Raw genomic sequence first — 17,122 nt, forward strand, 5'->3', positions numbered from 1 at the left:
CAGCATTATCCTGGCTATGCTTTATTATTTTTCCCTGTAAACTTTAGCATCAAGTGTATTAGGTCCCACTCCCAAGCTCTTGGTGTAGGTAGCTTTGAATCTGTTGATTAACTGGGAAGAAAAAGCATCTTTATGTTGAATCTTCCCGTTCATGAAAATGATATGTCTTCTATTCATTCTTTTCTCCCTTATTAGCTTTTCCATTGTTTTCATGGGCCTCTTGCACTCTTCTTAGGTTCATCACTAGGTTTTTAAATTTTTTTACTCTGGTAAAGTATTATTGTTTGTGTATATGAAGGCTCTTGGTGTATGTACATTTAAATTTTTTTTTATTTTGCCTATGCTTTTTCCAACCTAATTGTCATTCCACACTGTGAGGGTGTGTGTGTGTGTACATGTGCATAGGGGCCTACCTCGTTTTATTGCACTTCACTTTATTGTGTTTTTTACAAATTGAAGGTTTATGGCAACCCTGTGTCCAGCAAGTCTGTACTCGCTTTGTATCTCTGTGTGATGTTTTGGTAATTCTTGCAGTATTTCAAACTTTTTCATTATTATTGTATCTGTTATGGTGATTCATGATTTTTATGTTACTATTATGATTGTTTTGGGGTACCATGAACCATGCCCACATAAGGTAGCAAATTTCATCAATAATTGTGTGTATTCTGGCTGTTCCCCCATCTGTTTCCATCTCCTTGGACCACCCTGTTCCCTTAGACACAACAGTATTGAAATTAAGCCAGTTATCTACAGTGGCCTCTAAGGGTTCAAATGAAATAAAGAATCACATGTTTCTCACTTTATATCAAAAGCTAGCAATGATTAAGCTTCTTGAGGAAGGCATGTTGAAAGCTGAACTAGGCCAAAAGCTAGTCTGCTTGCAGGAAACAGCCAAATGGTAAATGCAAAGGAAAAGCTCTGGAAGGAAATGGAAAGTGTTACTCCAAGCCAGGCCTGCACCTATACTCCCAGCTACCTGGGAGCTGTAGGCAGGAAAATTGCTTGAGCCCAGGAGCTTCAATCTAGCCTGGGCAACATAGGGAGACCCTGACTCTTAAAACAAACAAACAAAAAATGCTGGGCACAGTGGCTCATGCCTGTAATCCCAGCACTTTGGGAAGCCGAGGCGGGTGGATCACGAGGTCAGGAGTTCGAGACCAGCCTGGACAACATGGTGAAACCTCGTCTCTACTAAAAAAAAAAAATACTAAAATTAGCTGGGCATGGTGGCCCATGCCTGTAATCCCAGCTACTTGGGAGGCTGAGACAGGAGAATTGCTTGAGCCTGAGAGGCGGAGGTTGCAGTGAGCCGAGATCTGCCATTGCACTCCAGCCTGGGCAACAGGAGAGAGACTCTGTCTCAAAACAAAGCAAAACAAAACAGTGAATGCATGATAAAAAGGTAAATAGCTTTGTTTGTTGCTGGTATGGAAAGTTTTGGTGGTCTGGATAGATCAGGCGAGCCACAATGCTCCCTTAAGCCAAAGCCTAATCCAGAACAAAGCTCTAACTCTCTTTAATTCTGAGAAGGCTGAGAGGGGTGAGGAAGCTGCAGAAGAAAAGTTGGAAGCTAGCAGAAGTTAGTTCATGAGATTTAAGGAAAGAAACCATCTCTGTAACGTAAAAGTGCAAGGTGGGCCAGGCATGGTGGCTCACGCCTGTAATCCCAACACTTTGGGAGGCCAAGGCGGGCGGATCACAAGGTCAGGAGATCAAGACCATCCTGGCTAACACAGTGAAACCCCGTCTCTACTGAAAATACAAAAAATTAGCTGGGCGTGGTGTTGGGCGCCTGTAGTCCGAGCTACTTGGGAGGCTGAGGCAGGAGAATGGCGTGAACGTGGGAGGCAGAGCTTGCAGCAAGTCGAGATCGTGCCACTGCACTCCAGCCTGGCCACAGAGCAAGACTCTGTCTCAAAACAACAACAACAACAACAAGTGCAAGGTGAAGCAGCAAGTGCTGATGTTGAAGCTCCAGCAGGTTATTCAGAAGATTTAGCTAAGGTAATTGATGAAGGTGTCTTCATTAAACAACAGATTTTCTTTTTTTTTTTTTGAGATGGAGTTTTTGTTCTTGTTGCCCAGGCTGGAGTGCAGTGGCGCGATCTCAGCTCACTGCAACCTCTGCCTCCCAGGTTCAAGCAATTCTCCTGCCTCAGCCTCCCAAGTAGCTGGGATTACAGGCTTGCGCCACCACACCCGGCTAATTTTTTTCTTTTTTTGTATTTTTAGTAGACACGGGGTTTTACCATGTTGGTCAAGTTGGTCTCGATCTCCTGACCTCAGGTAATCCGCCTGTCTTGGCCTCCCAAAGTGCTGGGATTGCAGGCATGAGCTGCTACCCCCGGCAACAGATTTTTTGTTTGTTTGTTTTTTTGAGATGGAGTCTCGCTCTGTCGCCCAGACTGGGGTGCAGTGGCACGATCCCAGCTCACTGCAACCTCCACCTCCCGGGTTCAAGCAATTCTCCTGCCTCAGCCTCCTGAGTAGCTGGGATTACAGGCGCCCGCCACCACGCCCAGGTAATTTTTGTATTTTTAGTAGAGACGGGGTTTCACCATGTTGGTCAGGCAGGTCTCGGACTGCTGACCTCATGATCCACACACTTTGGTCTCCCGAAGTGCTGGGATTACAGGCGTGAGCCACCGCACCCGGCAACAGATTTTTAATGTAGACGAAACAGCCTTATATTGGAAGGAGATGCCAGCTAGGACTTTCTTTTTTTTTTTTTTTTTTGAGACGGAGTCTCGCTCTGTCGCCCAGGCTGGAGTGCAGTGGTGCAATCTTGGCTCACTGCAAGCTCCGCCTCCTGGGTTCACACCATTCTCCTGCCTCAGCCTCTCCGAGTAGCTGGGACTACAGGCGCCCGTCACCACGCCCGGCTAATTTTTTGTATTTTTAGTAGAGACGGGGTTTCACCGTGGTCTCGATCTCCTGACCTTGTGATCCACCCGCCACGGCCTCCCAAAGTGCTGGGATTACAAGCGCGAGCCACCGCACCCGGCTTGCTAGGACTTTCATACATAGAGAGAAACCTGGCTTCAAAACTTCAAAGGACAGACTGACTCTCTTGTTAGAAGCTAATGTAGCTAGTGGTCTTAAGTTGAAACCAATACTCATTTACCATTAGAAGAATCCTAAGACCCTGCAGAATTACGCTGAATCTACTCTGCCTGTGCCCTCTCAGTGAAACAACAAAGCCTGGATGATAGTACATGTTTACAGCAGGGTTTACTGAATATTTTAAGCCCACTGTTGAGCCCTACTACTCAGAAAAAGATTCCTTTCAAAATATTACTGCTCATTGACAATGCAACTAGTCATCCAAGAGCTTCTAAGGGAGATGTAGAGGGAGACTAGTGTTGTTTTCATGCCTGCTAGCTCAAGATTCATTCTGTAACCCTTGGATGAAGCAGTAATTTTGACTTTCAAGTCCTACTATGTAAGAAATACAATTTGTAAGGCTATAGCTGCCTAGATAGTGATTCCTTGGACAGATCAGGGCAAAATAAATTGAAAACCTTCTGGAAAGCATGTGCCATTTTATATATATATATATATATATATTTTTTTTTTTTTTTGAGATGGAGTCTCGCTCTGTTGCCCAGGCTAGAGTGCAGTGGTGCAATCTCAGCTCACTGCAAGCTCCACCTCCCGGGTTCACGCCATTCTCCTGCCTCAGCCTCTCCGAGTAGCTGGGACTACAGGCGCCCACCACCATGCCCAGCTAATTTTTTGTATTTTTTAGTAGAGACGGGGTTTCACCGTGGTCTCGATCTCCTGACCTCATGATCCGCCTGGCTCGGCATCCCAAAGTGCTGGGATTACAAGCGTGAGCCACCGCGCCCGGCCTCATGTGCCATTATAGATGCCTTTAAGAACATTGGTGATCATGTCAAAATATCAACAGTAACAGGAGTTTGGAAAAAGTTGATTCCAGCCCTCATGGATGACTTTGAAGGAGTCAAAACTTCAGTGGAGGAAGTAACTGCTGTTATGGTGGAAATAGCAAGAGATCTAGAATTAGAAGTGGGGCCTAAAGATGTGACTGAAATGCTGCAATCTCGCGATAAAACTTGAATGGATGAGGACTTGATTGTTATGGATGGGCAAAGAAAGCAGTTTCTGGGCTGGGTGTGGTGACTCATGCCTGTAAACCCAACACTTGGGAGGCTGGGGCAGGTGGATCACTTGAGCCCAGGAGTTCGAGACCAGCCTGGGCAACATGACAAAAACTCATCTCTATTAAAAATACAAAAACTAGGCCGGGCGCGGTGGCTCACGCCTGTAATCCCAGCACTTTGGGAGGCCGAGAAGGGCGGATCACGAGGTCAGGAGATTGAGACCATCCTGGCTAACACAGTGAAACCCCATCTCTACTAAAAATACAAAAAATTAGCCGGGAGCGGTGGTGGGCGCCTGTAGTCGCAGCTACTCGGGAGGCTGAGGCAGGAGAATGGCGTGAACCCGGGAGGCGGAGCTTGCAGTGAGCCGAGGTCGTGCCACTGCACTGCAGCCTGGGTGAAAGAGCGAGACTCCGTCTCAAAATAAATAAATAAATAAATAAAAAATAAATAAAAATACAGTAACTAGCCGGGCATGGTTGGCATATGCCGGTAGTCCCAGCTACTCAGGAGACTGAGGTAGGAGGATTACCTGAGCCTTGGCAGGTCAAGACTGTAGTGAACCGTGATCACACCACTGCAGTCCAGCCTGGATGACAGAGTGATACCCTGTCTCAAAAAAAAAAAAAAAAAAGAAAGAAAGAAAGTAGCTTCTGGAGATGGAATGTATTCATGTATTCCTGGTAAAGATGTTGTAAACATTGTTAAAATGACAACAGAGATTTAGAATATTATATAAACTTAGTTGATAAAGCAGTGGTACGGTTTGAGAGCATTGCTTCCGATTCTGAAAGAAGTTCTGTGGTGGGTGAAGTGCTGTCAATGTCCCATACTACAGAGAAGTATTTCATGAAAGGAAGAATAAATGGAGAGATGTAGCAGAGGTCATTGTTGTCTTATTTTAAGAAATTGCTACAGCACCCCAGCCTTCAGCAAGTACCACTCTAACCAGTCAACAGCCATCAACGTTGAGACAGTACCTTTCTCCAGCAAAACAATTGTTTTGCTCAAGGCTGAGCTGATTGTTAGCGTTTTTTTTTATTTGTTTTTGGGACCGAGTCTCACTCTGTCGCGCAGGCTCAAGTGCAGTAGCACAATCCTCACCCTCCTGGGTAGCTGGTATTACAGGTGCCCACCACCATGCCCGGCTAATTTTTTTTTTTTTTTTTTTTTTTGAGACGGAGTCTCTCTCTGTCTCCCAGGCTGGAGTGCAGTGGCGCAGTCTCGGCTCACTGCAAGCTCTACCTCCTGAGTTCACTCCATTCTCCTGCCTCAGCCTCCCGAGTAGCTGGGACTACAGGTGCTGCCACCATGCCCGGCTAATTTTTTGTATTTTTAGTAGAGACGGGGTTTCACCATGTTAGCCAGGTCTCGATCTCCTGATTTCGTGATCCGCCCGCCTCGGCCTCCCAAAATGCTGGGATTACAGGCACAAGCCACCGTGCTCAGCCACGCCCGGCTAATTTTTGTATTTTTAGTAGAGACGGGGGTTTGCCATGTTGGCCAGGCTGGTCTAGAACTCCTGACCTCAGGTGATCCACCCACCTTGGCCTCCTAAAGGGTTGGGATTACAGGTGTGAGCCACCGTGCCTGGATTGTCACTGTTTTTGAAGATAACATAAGATTTGTCATTTTAATGATTTGTAAGTGTATAATTAAGTGGCATTAATTACGTTCATTATAGTATGCAGCCATTACCGCTATCTATTTCTAAAGCTTTTGCATCACTCAAACTGGAACTTTGTAACCACTGACCAAAAACTCTTCATTTCCCCTGCCCCCAGCCCCTGCTAACCTCTAGTCTACTTTCTGTCTTGATGCATTTGCTTGTTCTAGACATTTCATATACTGTAAGTGCACTATTTGGTCTTTTGTCTCTGGCTTATTCAGCATGATGTTGTCAAGGTTCACCCATGTTCATTCCTTTTTATGTCTGAGTAATATTCCATGGTATGGATAGACCATGTTTTGGAAAACATGGCTTTTAACAGTTCCATAATTCTCCCGTGTGTGGAAGGATCTTGTTTTCTTAGCCCTTCCCCTCTTTTTGCCCTCACTCAGATAAGCCACGTAGCAGATATGCTGTTAACAACACGGGCGACCATGCTGATGACCAGGATGGTGATTCCAGGTAAGGGCTTTGTGGTCACTTCAGGGTGGGGCTCGTCCTGGTCCCAGGCCTGGGCAAAGCCCCACCCTCCTGTTCGCCCAGATATTTTCTCCCTGAGAAGTCTGGTGTTTTTTTTTTTCCGTTTAGTGGGTGCTTTCAGGTAGTGTAGAGTGGAGGACTGCATAGACAATCTTGGGCTTGCTGAATAATTTGGGCACCTGTTCCAGCTTCAGGCTTGTCTGGTGGGTAAAGCAGGTCAGAGAACAGATGAGGCCATGTCCATGTGTGATGTTTATCTCCTATGAAAGAAACATAGAGGAAAGCAGACCCCTATGTTTTTGTCTTTGGATCTAATTCCTTCAGCATGTACCGAGAGGTCAAATGCAGGTGCTTGGGTTTAGCACAGCCTGGTCAAGTCCCTTCTTGGTGTCCAGGCTCAGGTGGTGATATGGGTACTGGGACTTAGAGCTGGGATGGTGTGAACCTTGATGTTCTTTTAGGCACAGATGAAAGGTGGATCCGGTTCCTTCCTGTGTTTGTGCTCCCTGCTCTCTCTGGGAGGCACTACCAGGGTAGAAACTTTACAAATGACCACTTCTGCCTTCTGTTCATTTTGAAGCATAGTAAATGGTAACATAGGCCCAGGTGAAGGAGGGAAGATTGTGAGTTACCTGCCCTGGGTTCCCTTAAACACAGACAAGGCCTGTGTGGAGTAGAGGACTTGGCCTCCACTGTTCCGGGAAAGAATAGCTAAGGTCCCTATGCTGGGCCTTTGCTGTGTAGTGAGGTAGTGCTGTTTCTCTGCAGTTCTCTGAGAATGCAGCACCACACCTGCCATGGCAATGTGCAAGTCTTTTTAAAAAAATTTTGTTGATTGATTGTAGAGATGGGGTCTTGCTTTGTTGCCCAAGCTGGTCCTGAGCTGCTGGCCTCAAGTGATTTTCCTTCCTTGGCCTCCCAAATTTTTGGGATTATGTACATAAGCCACCATGCCTGACCACAGGCATGTGGTTCCAAGAGTGTGATTTTTATCATCATTTGGGAGGATGTTGGGGCCTCTGGCATGACTGATGACTGTCTCTGAGTGGAGTGGGCTTTGGAAGGGGGATGGGGCTTGCTGGACACCCCATTGGACAGTCATTTTGATGTAGAGGCCTGTGGTTGTCTTGCCCTGTAAATGTGGTGGTGGAACAAACTCTGGTTTGTCACAGGCATATAGAATGCTTTTGCCCCTGCACACTGGATAGGTATTTCTTGTTCTCCCTCCATCTGTGCCACAGATCAGCTTAGAGCAGTGCTGGCTGCTGGCCACCACCCAGGTTATCCTTACTCCAAGCTGCAGTGGATGTGAGACCCAGGCTGCTGAAGCCTCAGAAGGAAGGCTGGCAGTACCTAATTCCTGTAGTTAATTTTCAGACTTGTAATGACATGACCATGAGGATATTTTCTAGGGAATTAATTTAATATTTAATATAATGAAGAGGTAAAACTGTGGGAGGGGTGTACTTCTCTCTAGAATCTTTTATTGAAGAATTGCTTCATTCAGTAATTTTAGCACATCATGTATCTGTAAATCTCACTGCCTGCCAACCATGTTTTCCAGATATAGGATTAATACCCTTAGGGGCTCAGTTCCCCTCCTGTTTTATTTTGTCGTGTAGGCCCGCAAGCCCCTGCTCTGCCTTGTCATCGCTCAGAACATGTTCCTGGAGCAAGGCAGTGAAAGTGCATCAAATCCACTCTCTGTGTCTTTGATTGTTTTTTTTTTTTTTTTTTTGAGACGGAGTCTCGCTCTGTAGCCCAGGCTGGAGTGCAGTGGCGCAATCTCGGCTCACTGCAAGCTCCGCCTCCCGGGTTCGCGCCATTCTCCTGCATCAGCCTCCCGAGTAGCTGGGACTACAGGCACCTGCCACCACGCCTGGCTAATTTTTTCTATTTTTAGTAGAGATGGGGTTTCACTGTGTTAGCCAGGATGGTCTCAATCTCCTGGCCTCGTGATCCACCTGCCTCGGCCTCCCAAAGTGCTGGGATTACAGGTGTGAGCCACTGCGCCTGGCCCCTGTGTCTTTGTTGTTCCCAAAAGTGCTTTTCTTTCTGAAACCACAGCTTCAGTTTACCAGACTGAAACAGTATTAACAGGCTACACAGTAACTTGTGAGTGGTCGTGGCCTGCCTTAGAAAAGTGAGGACACAGTCATGCTGCTCACTATTACAAACACTGGCCAGTGTGGCCATTTAAATTGAAATTAACTGAAACAGGCCACATGTCGTGGCTCATGCCTGTAATCCAAGCACTTTGGGAGGCCGAGGCAGGTGGATCACCTGAGGTCAGGAGACAGCCTGGCCAACATGGCAAAGCCCTACCTCTCCGAAAAATACAAAAATTAGTCAGGCATGGGGGCACATGCCTGTAATCCTAGCTACTCCGGAGGCTGAGGCAGGAGAATCACTTGAACTTGGGAGGTGGAGGTTGCAATGAGCTGAGATCACACCACTGCACTCCAGTTTGGTCAACAGAGCAAGAGTGTGTCTCAAAAAAAAAAAAAAAAAAAAAGAAGAAGAAGACGGAAATTAACTGAAATAAAATAAAAAATTCGCTTGCAGCCAGGCGCAGTGGCTCACGCCTATAATCCCAGCCCTTTGGGAGGCCGAGGCGGGCGGATCATGAGGTCAGGAGATCAAGACTCATCCTGGCTAATACGGTGAAACCCCATCTCTACTAAAAATAGAAAAATTAGCTGGGTTGGTGACCTGTGCCTGTAGTCCCAGCCACTGGGGAGGCTGAGGGAGAGGGTTGCTTGAGCCCAGGACATGGAGCTTGCAGTAAGCCGAGATCATGCCGCTATACTCCAGCCTGAGCCTTGAGTGACAAAGTGAGACCCTGTCTCAAAAAAAAAAAAAAAAAAAAAAAAAAATTGAACAGTGCTGGCTTAGAGAGGGGGCTGGTTTTTTGAGGTGCTTCATCAAGATATGGTTCAGGGCTGGGCGCATTGGCCCATGCCTATAATCCCAGCACTTTGGGAGACTGAGGTGGGCAGATGGCTTGAGCTCAGGAGTTCGAGACCAGCATGGGTAATATGACGAAGTCCTGTCTCTACCAAAAATACAAAAAATTAGCCTGGCATGGTGGCACATGCCTGTGGTCTCAGCTACTCAGGAGGCTGAGGTGAGAGGATTGCTTGAGCCTGGGAGGCAGAGATTCAGCAAGCCAAGATCACGTTGCTGCACTCCAACTTGGTGGCAGAGTGAGACCCTCTCTCAAAAACAAGATATGATTCAGGGTATAGAGGTTAACTCTTACTTATTTTTTATAATCCTTTTCTATAATTCAATTTTGAGAAAAGAAAATGGATATTGTCCAGTATCTCTAAGACTTGAAACCACAGTCAGAAAAGATGTAGTGTTCCCTGGGTATTAGGGGCCATGGTGCTCATGCTTAAATGTGCCGTGTCTCCCCACCACTGGTAGGGGCAGAAGCCATCAAGCCAGGTCTGAGAGATAGCCTGGTGTCCCTCAGAAAGGCTGGCGTGGGCATGTCCCTCTCTGTGTGGACACCATCTTCCTGCTCCCTTCTTTGGAACTGCGAGCAGTGCTTAGGCCACTACCTCAGAGAATGGGGAGCTAGAGGTTTAGAGAAGAATTGATTTCTTTCATTTTCAAAATGCTCTGAAATCATATTATTATTATTATTATTATTATTATTTTGAGACATAGTTTCATTCTTGTTGCCCAGGCTGGGGTGCAGTGGCACGATTTCAGCTCACCGCAACCTCTGCCTCCCAGGTTCAAGCGATTCTCCTGCCTCAGCCTCCCAAGTAGCTGGGATTACAGGCATGCACCACCATGCCTGGCTAATTTTGTATTTTTGGTAGAGATGGGGTTTCTCCATGTTGGTCAGGCTGGTCTCGAACTCCTGACCTCAGGTGATCCACCTGTCTCAGCCTCCCAAAGTGCTGGGATTACAGGTGTGAGCCACCACGCCTGGCCTAATTTTTTTTTTTTTTTAAGAGAGGGTTTCTCCACGTTGACCAGGCTGGTCTCAAACTCAGCTTGGCCAACATGGAGAACCCTGACCTCAGGTGATTGAACTCCTGGGCTTAAGTGATCCTCCCACCTTGGCTTCCCAATGTTCTGGAATTACAGGCATGAGCCCCCTCACCCAGCTACCATCTCTACCCTTTAATTCTCAGGTGACATCTTGGGGAATCAGGTGGCACTGCTACTGTCCTCAGGCTTGGCCACTTTTGTAGCAGTGGACCCAACTTGTGGCTGCACTTGGGCCTAGGCCAGATGGGGTCCTTGGCCAGGCAGGCACTCTCTAGCTCACAACATACAGGTCTTCCCACCAGGCACACATGAGGCTCTGCCAGGGCCTCTCTTGATAGGTTTGCCTCTATTAGCTTGTGTTTTTAGAGCCCTACACTGATGTGTTAGAAAGATAACCTCTCCTTTCTGTAGCTGAGGTTGACACACAAGAAAGCGGGTAGGCATTTTTGTCCCCAGGCTTGGGCATTTCCCCCTGCCCAGCCATTGCATCCATGCTGCAGGGCAGTGTACAGGGAGAAGTGCAGGTTCAGGGTTCCAAGTTTGACTCTCGCTTTGCAGCCTACAGTGTGTGATCTTGGGCACATTCATTAGAATGAGCCTTAGTTCTACTGTATTCTGTAAGATGCCTGAGGGTGGTGAGTTGCCTTCACCTCTTCCTCCCAGATCAGGATGTCGTAGGACCATCCTTTTTTTTTTTGAGACGGACTCGCTCTTTCGCCCAGGCCAGAGTGCAGTGGCATTATCTCGGCTCACTGGAAGCTCTACCTCCTGGGTTCACGCCATTCTCCTGCCTCAGCCTCCCGAGTAGCTGGGACTACAGGTGCCTGCCACCGCGCCTGGCTAATTTTTTATATTTTTAGTAGAGATGGGGTTTCACCGTGTTAGCCAGGATGGTCTCGATCTCCTGACCTCGTGATCTGCCCGCCTCGGCCTCCCAAGGTGCTGGGATTACAGGCCTGAGCCACCGCGCCCGGCCATGACCATCCTTGTCTCTGAGTGTTAGCTGATGGCCCTGCCTCCCTCAGAGGGGCAGACGCAAGTCTGTAAAATGCTCCTGTCAGGAAATGGAGCATTGCCGGACACAGAAGCCCTCTGTGCTTACTCCTTTTCCTCTGGAGCAAAGGGGTTGCATTGTGACTTGTCTAGTTGTAGGAGATAGAGCTTACAGTCAGGCTCCAGCTTTCAGGATTCTGACTTCTTGGGTGATCTTGGGAAAGTCCATGAAACATCTTAATGCTTTCATACTATGCAACCTGAGGAGCTTGGCAGCTGCTGATGAAAGAGATCCCTTCTGTGGATCTTTGGCAGAGCTCCCGCACTGTTTCCACTCCTGGATTCAGGTCTCCTTTCTCTTTCCAGAATACACGGAAAGCAGTATGTCCCAGAGCACAAATCTTTGCAGAGGAAAATAAAGTTTTTTGTTTTTTTTTTTGAGACGGAGTTTCACTCTGTCGCCCAAGGCTGGAGTGCAGTGGTGTGATCTCGGCTCACTGCAACCTCACCTCTGGGGTTCAAGCGATTCTCCTGCCTCAGCCTCCCAAGTAGCTGGGATTACAGGCATCCACCACCATGCCCAGCTAATTTTTTCTTTTTGAGTAGAGACAGGGTTTCGCCATGTTGGCCAGGCTGGTCTCGAACTCCTGACCTCAAGCGATCCACCCACCTCGGCCTCCCAAAGTGCTAGGATTACAGGAGAGAGCCACTGTGCCTAGCCAGAAAGTAAACTCCTAAACTGTTTCTAAAAATCTCAGCTCAGATAGTGCAGAAGCCCAGATGTTTCCTGACAAATATATATGGATCCACCATGACCACTTTATTGCTCCAGGCAGAGGCTTAGGGAAGTCAGGTGTGCTGGCAGTCACAGTATCTCAAGAATTGGAGCTGGTGAAATTCATATGACACGCTATAGTTTTCAGAAGGCTTTTGCCTCTGGGAGTCTTATGTGATCCTCTGTAGGCGATTTCTCGTCATTCAGATGGGAAAACTTTTACCACAAAGATTAGTTTTAGGCTGGGTGCGGTGGCTCACGCCTGTAATCCCAGTACTTTGGGAGGCCGAGGCGGGAGGATTGCTTGACCCCAGGAGTATGACACCAATCTGGGTAACATTGCGAGACCCTGTCTCTTTTGAAGAAAAAAAAGGAAAAAAGAAAAGAAAAGAAAAGATGAGATACTTCTGCACAGGCATCCAGCTAATACATATGGTGCTGGGTCTGACCCAGCCTGCCAGCCTTGTGCTTACTTCTGAAAAATGACTTTCGTTCCTGCCCAGCCTGTACTTCTGTGTGAGAATTTGAGCTTTAGTGAGAAAACCCCATGGTAAGCGTTGAGCGTGGGAAGTGTGTGACCCTGTTTCTCAGCGTGGGGAGTGTGTGACCCTGTTTCTCAGCGTGGGGAGTGTGTGATCCTGTTTCTCAGCGTGGGGAGTGTGTGACCCTGTTTCTCAGCGTGGGGAGTGTGTGACCCTGTTTCTCAGCGTGGGGAGTGTGTGACCCTGTTTCTCAGCGTGGGGTGTGTGTGACCCTGTTTCTCAGCGTGGGGAGTGTGTGACCCTGTTTCTCAGCGTGGGGAGTGTGTGACCCTGTTTCTCAGCGTGGGGTGTGTGTGATCTGTTTCTCAGCGTGGGGTGTGTGTGATCTGTTTTCAGCGTGGGGAGTGTGTGACCCTGTTTCTCAGCGTGGGGAGTGTGTGACCCTGTTTCTCAGCGTGGGGAGTGTGTGATCCTGTTTCTCAGCGTGGGGTGTGTGTGACCCTGTTTCTCAGCGTGGGGAGTGTGTGATCTGTTTCTCAGCGTGGGGAGTGTGTGATCTGTTTCTCAGCGTGGGGAGTGTGTGATCTGTTTCTCAGCGTGGGGTGTGTGTGATCTGTTTTCAGCGTGGGGAGTGTGTGACCCTGTTTCTCAGCGTGGGGAGTGTGTGACCCTGTTTCTCAGCGTGGGGAGTGTGTGACCCTGTTTCTCAGCATGGGGTGTGTGTGATCCTGTTTCTCAGCGTGGGGAGTGTGTGATCCTGTTTCTCAGCGTGGGGAGTGTGTGACCCTGTTTCTCAGCGTAGGGAGTGTGTGACCCTGTTTCTCAGCGTGGGGAGTGTGTGATCCTGTTTCTCAGCGTGGGGAGTGTGTGACCCTGTTTCTCAGCGTGGGGTGTGTGTGATCTGTTTCTCAGCGTGGGGAGTGTGTGATCCTGTTTCTCAGTGTGGGGAGTGTGTGACCCTGTTTCTCAGCGTGGAGTGTGTATGATCTGTTTCTCAGCGTGGGGAGTGTGTGATCCTGTTTCTCAGCGTGGGGAGTGTGTGACCCTGTTTCTCAGCGTGGGGAGTGTGTGATCTGTTTCTCAGCGTGGGGAGTGTGTGACCCTGTTTCTCAGCGTGGGGTGTGTGTGATCTGTTTCTCAGCGTGGGGAGTGTGTGACCCTGTTTCTCAGCGTGGGGTGTGTGTGATCTGTTTCTCAGCGTGGGGAGTGTGTGATCCTGTTTCTCAGTGTGGGGAGTGTGTGACCCTGTTTCTCAGCGTGGGGTGTGTGTGATCTGTTTCTCAGCGTGGGGAGTGTGTGATCCTGTTTCTCAGCGTGGGGAGTGTGTGACCCTGTTTCTCAGCGTGGGGTGTGTGTGACCCTGTTTCTCAGCGTGGGGAGTGTGTGACCCTGTTTCTCAGCGTGGGGAGTGTGTGATCCTGTTTCTCAGTGTGGGGTGTGTGTGATCTGTTTCTCAGCGTGGGGAGTGTGTGATCTGTTTCTCAGCGTGGGGAGTGTGTGACCCTGTTTCTCAGCGTGGGGAGTGTGTGACCCTGTTTCTCAGCGTGGGGAGTGTGTGACCCTGTTTCTCAGCGTGGGGTGTGTGTGATCTGTTTCTCGGCGTGGGGTGTGTGTGACCCTGTTTCTCAGCGTGGGGTGTGTGTGATCTGTTTCTCAGCGTGGGGTGTGTGTGATCTGTTTCTCAGCGTGGGGAGTGTGTGATCTGTTTCTCAGCGTGGGGAGTGTGTGACCCTGTTTCTCAGCGTGGGGTGTGTGTGATCTGTTTCTCAGCGTGGGGAGTGTGTGATCTGTTTCTCAGCGTGGGGAGTGTGTGACCCTGTTTCTCAGCGTGGGGAGTGTGTGATCTGTTTCTCAGCGTGGGGAGTGTGTGATCCTGTTTCTCAGCGTGGGGAGTGTGTGATCTGTTTCTCAGCGTGGGGAGTGTGTGATCTGTTTCTCAGCGTGGGGAGTGTGTGATCTGTTTCTCAGCGTGGGGAGTGTGTGATCCTGTTTCTCAGCGTGGGGTGTGTGTGATCTGTTTCTCAGCGTGGGGTGTGTGTGATCTGTTTCTCAGCGTGGGGAGTGTGTGACCCTGTTTCTCAGCGTGGGGAGTGTGTGACCCTGTTTCTCAGCGTGGGGAGTGTGTGATCCTGTTTCTCAGTGTGGGGAGTGTGTGACCCTGTTTCTCAGCGTGGGGTGTGTGTGATCTGTTTCTCAGCGTGGGGAGTGTGTGACCCTGTTTCTCAGCGTGGGGAGTGTGTGACCCTGTTTCTCAGCGTGGGGAGTGTGTGATCCTGTTTCTCAGCGTGGGGAGTGTGTGACCCTGTTTCTCAGCGTGGGGAGTGTGTGACCCTGTTTCTCAGCGTGGGGTGTGTGTGATCTGTTTCTCAGCGTGGGGAGTGTGTGATCCTGTTTCTCAGTGTGGGGAGTGTGTGACCCTGTTTCTCAGCGTGGGGTGTGTGTGACCCTGTTTCTCAGCGTGGGGAGTGTGTGACCCTGTTTCTCAGCGTGGGGAGTGTGTGATCCTGTTTCTCAGCGTGGGGTGTGTGTGATCTGTTTCTCAGCGTGGGGTGTGTGTGATCTGTTTCTCAGCGTGGGGAGTGTGTGACCCTGTTTCTCAGCGTGGGGAGTGTGTGACCCTGTTTCTCAGCGTGGGGAGTGTGTGACCCTGTTTCTCAGCGTGGGGTGTGTGTGATCTGTTTCTCAGCGTGGGGAGTGTGTGATCCTGTTTCTCAGTGTGGGGAGTGTGTGACCCTGTTTCTCAGCGTGGGGTGTGTGTGACCCTGTTTCTCAGCGTGGGGAGTGTGTGACCCTGTTTCTCAGCGTGGGGAGTGTGTGATCCTGTTTCTCAGCGTGGGGTGTGTGTGATCTGTTTCTCAGCGTGGGGTGTGTGTGATCTGTTTCTCAGCGTGGGGAGTGTGTGACCCTGTTTCTCAGCGTGGGGAGTGTGTGACCCTGTTTCTCAGCGTGGGGAGTGTGTGACCCTGTTTCTCAGCGTGGGGTGTGTGTGACCCTGTTTCTCAGCGTGGGGTGTGTGTGATCTGTTTCTCAGTGTGGGGTGTGTGTGACCCTGTTTCTCAGCGTGGGGTGTGTGTGATCTGTTTCTCAGCGTGGGGTGTGTGTGATCTGTTTCTCAGCGTGGGGAGTGTGTGACCCTGTTTCTCAGCGTGGGGTGTGTGTGATCTGTTTCTCAGCGTGGGGAGTGTGTGATCTGTTTCTCAGCGTGGGGAGTGTGTGACCCTGTTTCTCAGCGTGGGGAGTGTGTGATCCTGTTTCTCAGCGTGGGGAGTGTGTGATCTGTTTCTCAGCGTGGGGAGTGTGTGATCTGTTTCTCAGCGTGGGGAGTGTGTGATCTGTTTCTCAGCGTGGGGAGTGTGTGATCCTGTTTCTCAGCGTGGGGTGTGTGTGATCTGTTTCTCAGCGTGGGGTGTGTGTGATCTGTTTCTCAGCGTGGGGAGTGTGTGACCTGTTTCTCAGCGTGGGGAGTGTGTGACCCTGTTTCTCAGCGTGGGGAGTGTGTGATCCTGTTTCTCAGCGTGGGGAGTGTGTGACCCTGTTTCTCAGCGTGGGGTGTGTGTGACCCTGTTTCTCAGCGTGGGGTGTGTGTGATCTGTTTCTCAGTGTGGGGTGTGTGTGACCCTGTTTCTCAGCGTGGGGTGTGTGTGATCTGTTTCTCAGCGTGGGGTGTGTGTGATCTGTTTCTCAGCGTGGGGAATGTGTGACCCTGTTTCTCAGCGTGGGGTGTGTGTGATCTGTTTCTCAGCGTGGGGAGTGTGTGATCTGTTTCTCAGCGTGGGGAGTGTGTGACCCTGTTTCTCAGCGTGGGGAGTGTGTGATCCTGTTTGTCAGCGTGGGGAGTGTGTGATCTGTTTCTCAGCGTGGGGAGTGTGTGATCTGTTTCTCAGCGTGGGGAGTGTGTGATCTGTTTCTCAGCGTGGGGAGTGTGTGATCCTGTTTCTCAGCGTGGGGTGTGTGTGATCTGTTTCTCAGCGTGGGGTGTGTGTGATCTGTTTCTCAGCGTGGGGAGTGTGTGACCCTGTTTCTCAGCGTGGGGAGTGTGTGACCCTGTTTCTCAGCGTGGGGAGTGTGTGATCCTGTTTCTCAGTGTGGGGAGTGTGTGACCCTGTTTCTCAGCGTGGGGTGTGTGTGATCTGTTTCTCAGCGTGGGGTGTGTGTGATCCTGTTTCTTGTCTGGTAAGTTGCTTAGTCGCGATGCTCAACAGTTAATGCTTAGTGGTGGTACTTCTGCTAGACTTTCGTGCAGTTTTTATAAAATAGCCTTGTAACTTTTCATGGTTTTTAAAAAAGCGATATATTTTTGTTTGGTCTTGATGCTCCTGTTCCCATTTCAGCGAGCCATGTCCTCCAACCGATGAGCAATTGGTTGCAGGGTAAGACCAAGACCTCTCCACCGTCTTTCTGTCTTGATTCCGGCTGCCTTCTCTTCTTGTAATTGTGCTTAATTCCTGATTTCCCTCCATGTTGAAGAGTGACTGATGAGGCACACAGGCGTAGACCTCACTGCCCCAGTTCCCCCACGAATGCCCAGACTTCCCACCACCCTCGCTTTTTCTCCACCCAGTCATTTAGCTATTTCACATTACCTGAG

General features: G+C 49.3%; 1 protein-coding gene across 7 annotated transcripts in view; it reads left to right on the forward strand.

Annotated features, from left to right (window-relative positions):
- The window catches only part of NPRL3 (NPR3 like, GATOR1 complex subunit), a 66,187-nt gene that overhangs the window by 3,951 nt on the left and 45,114 nt on the right, over window positions 1-17,122 (forward strand). For 5 of the 7 annotated variants that reach the window (XR_008650945.2, XM_055243079.2, XM_055243078.2 and 2 more), the window contains exon 2: window positions 6,189-6,258. The exons of 1 other annotated variant lie outside the window; for it this stretch is intronic. Coding sequence is in view for 5 of the 6 variants with exons in the window: in XM_055243079.2 (XP_055099054.1) it covers window positions 6,189-6,258 (70 nt within the window). In the remaining variant the exon portion in view is untranslated. Of the gene's footprint in view, window positions 1-6,188; window positions 6,259-16,865; window positions 16,905-17,122 lie in introns of all 7 variants that reach the window. One more of the 7 variants, XM_055243081.2, reaches the window with a different exon arrangement.

Source organism: Symphalangus syndactylus, chromosome 14 (genome assembly GCF_028878055.3).
Source record: "Symphalangus syndactylus isolate Jambi chromosome 14, NHGRI_mSymSyn1-v2.1_pri, whole genome shotgun sequence".
NCBI classification, from domain to species: domain Eukaryota; kingdom Metazoa; phylum Chordata; class Mammalia; order Primates; family Hylobatidae; genus Symphalangus; species Symphalangus syndactylus.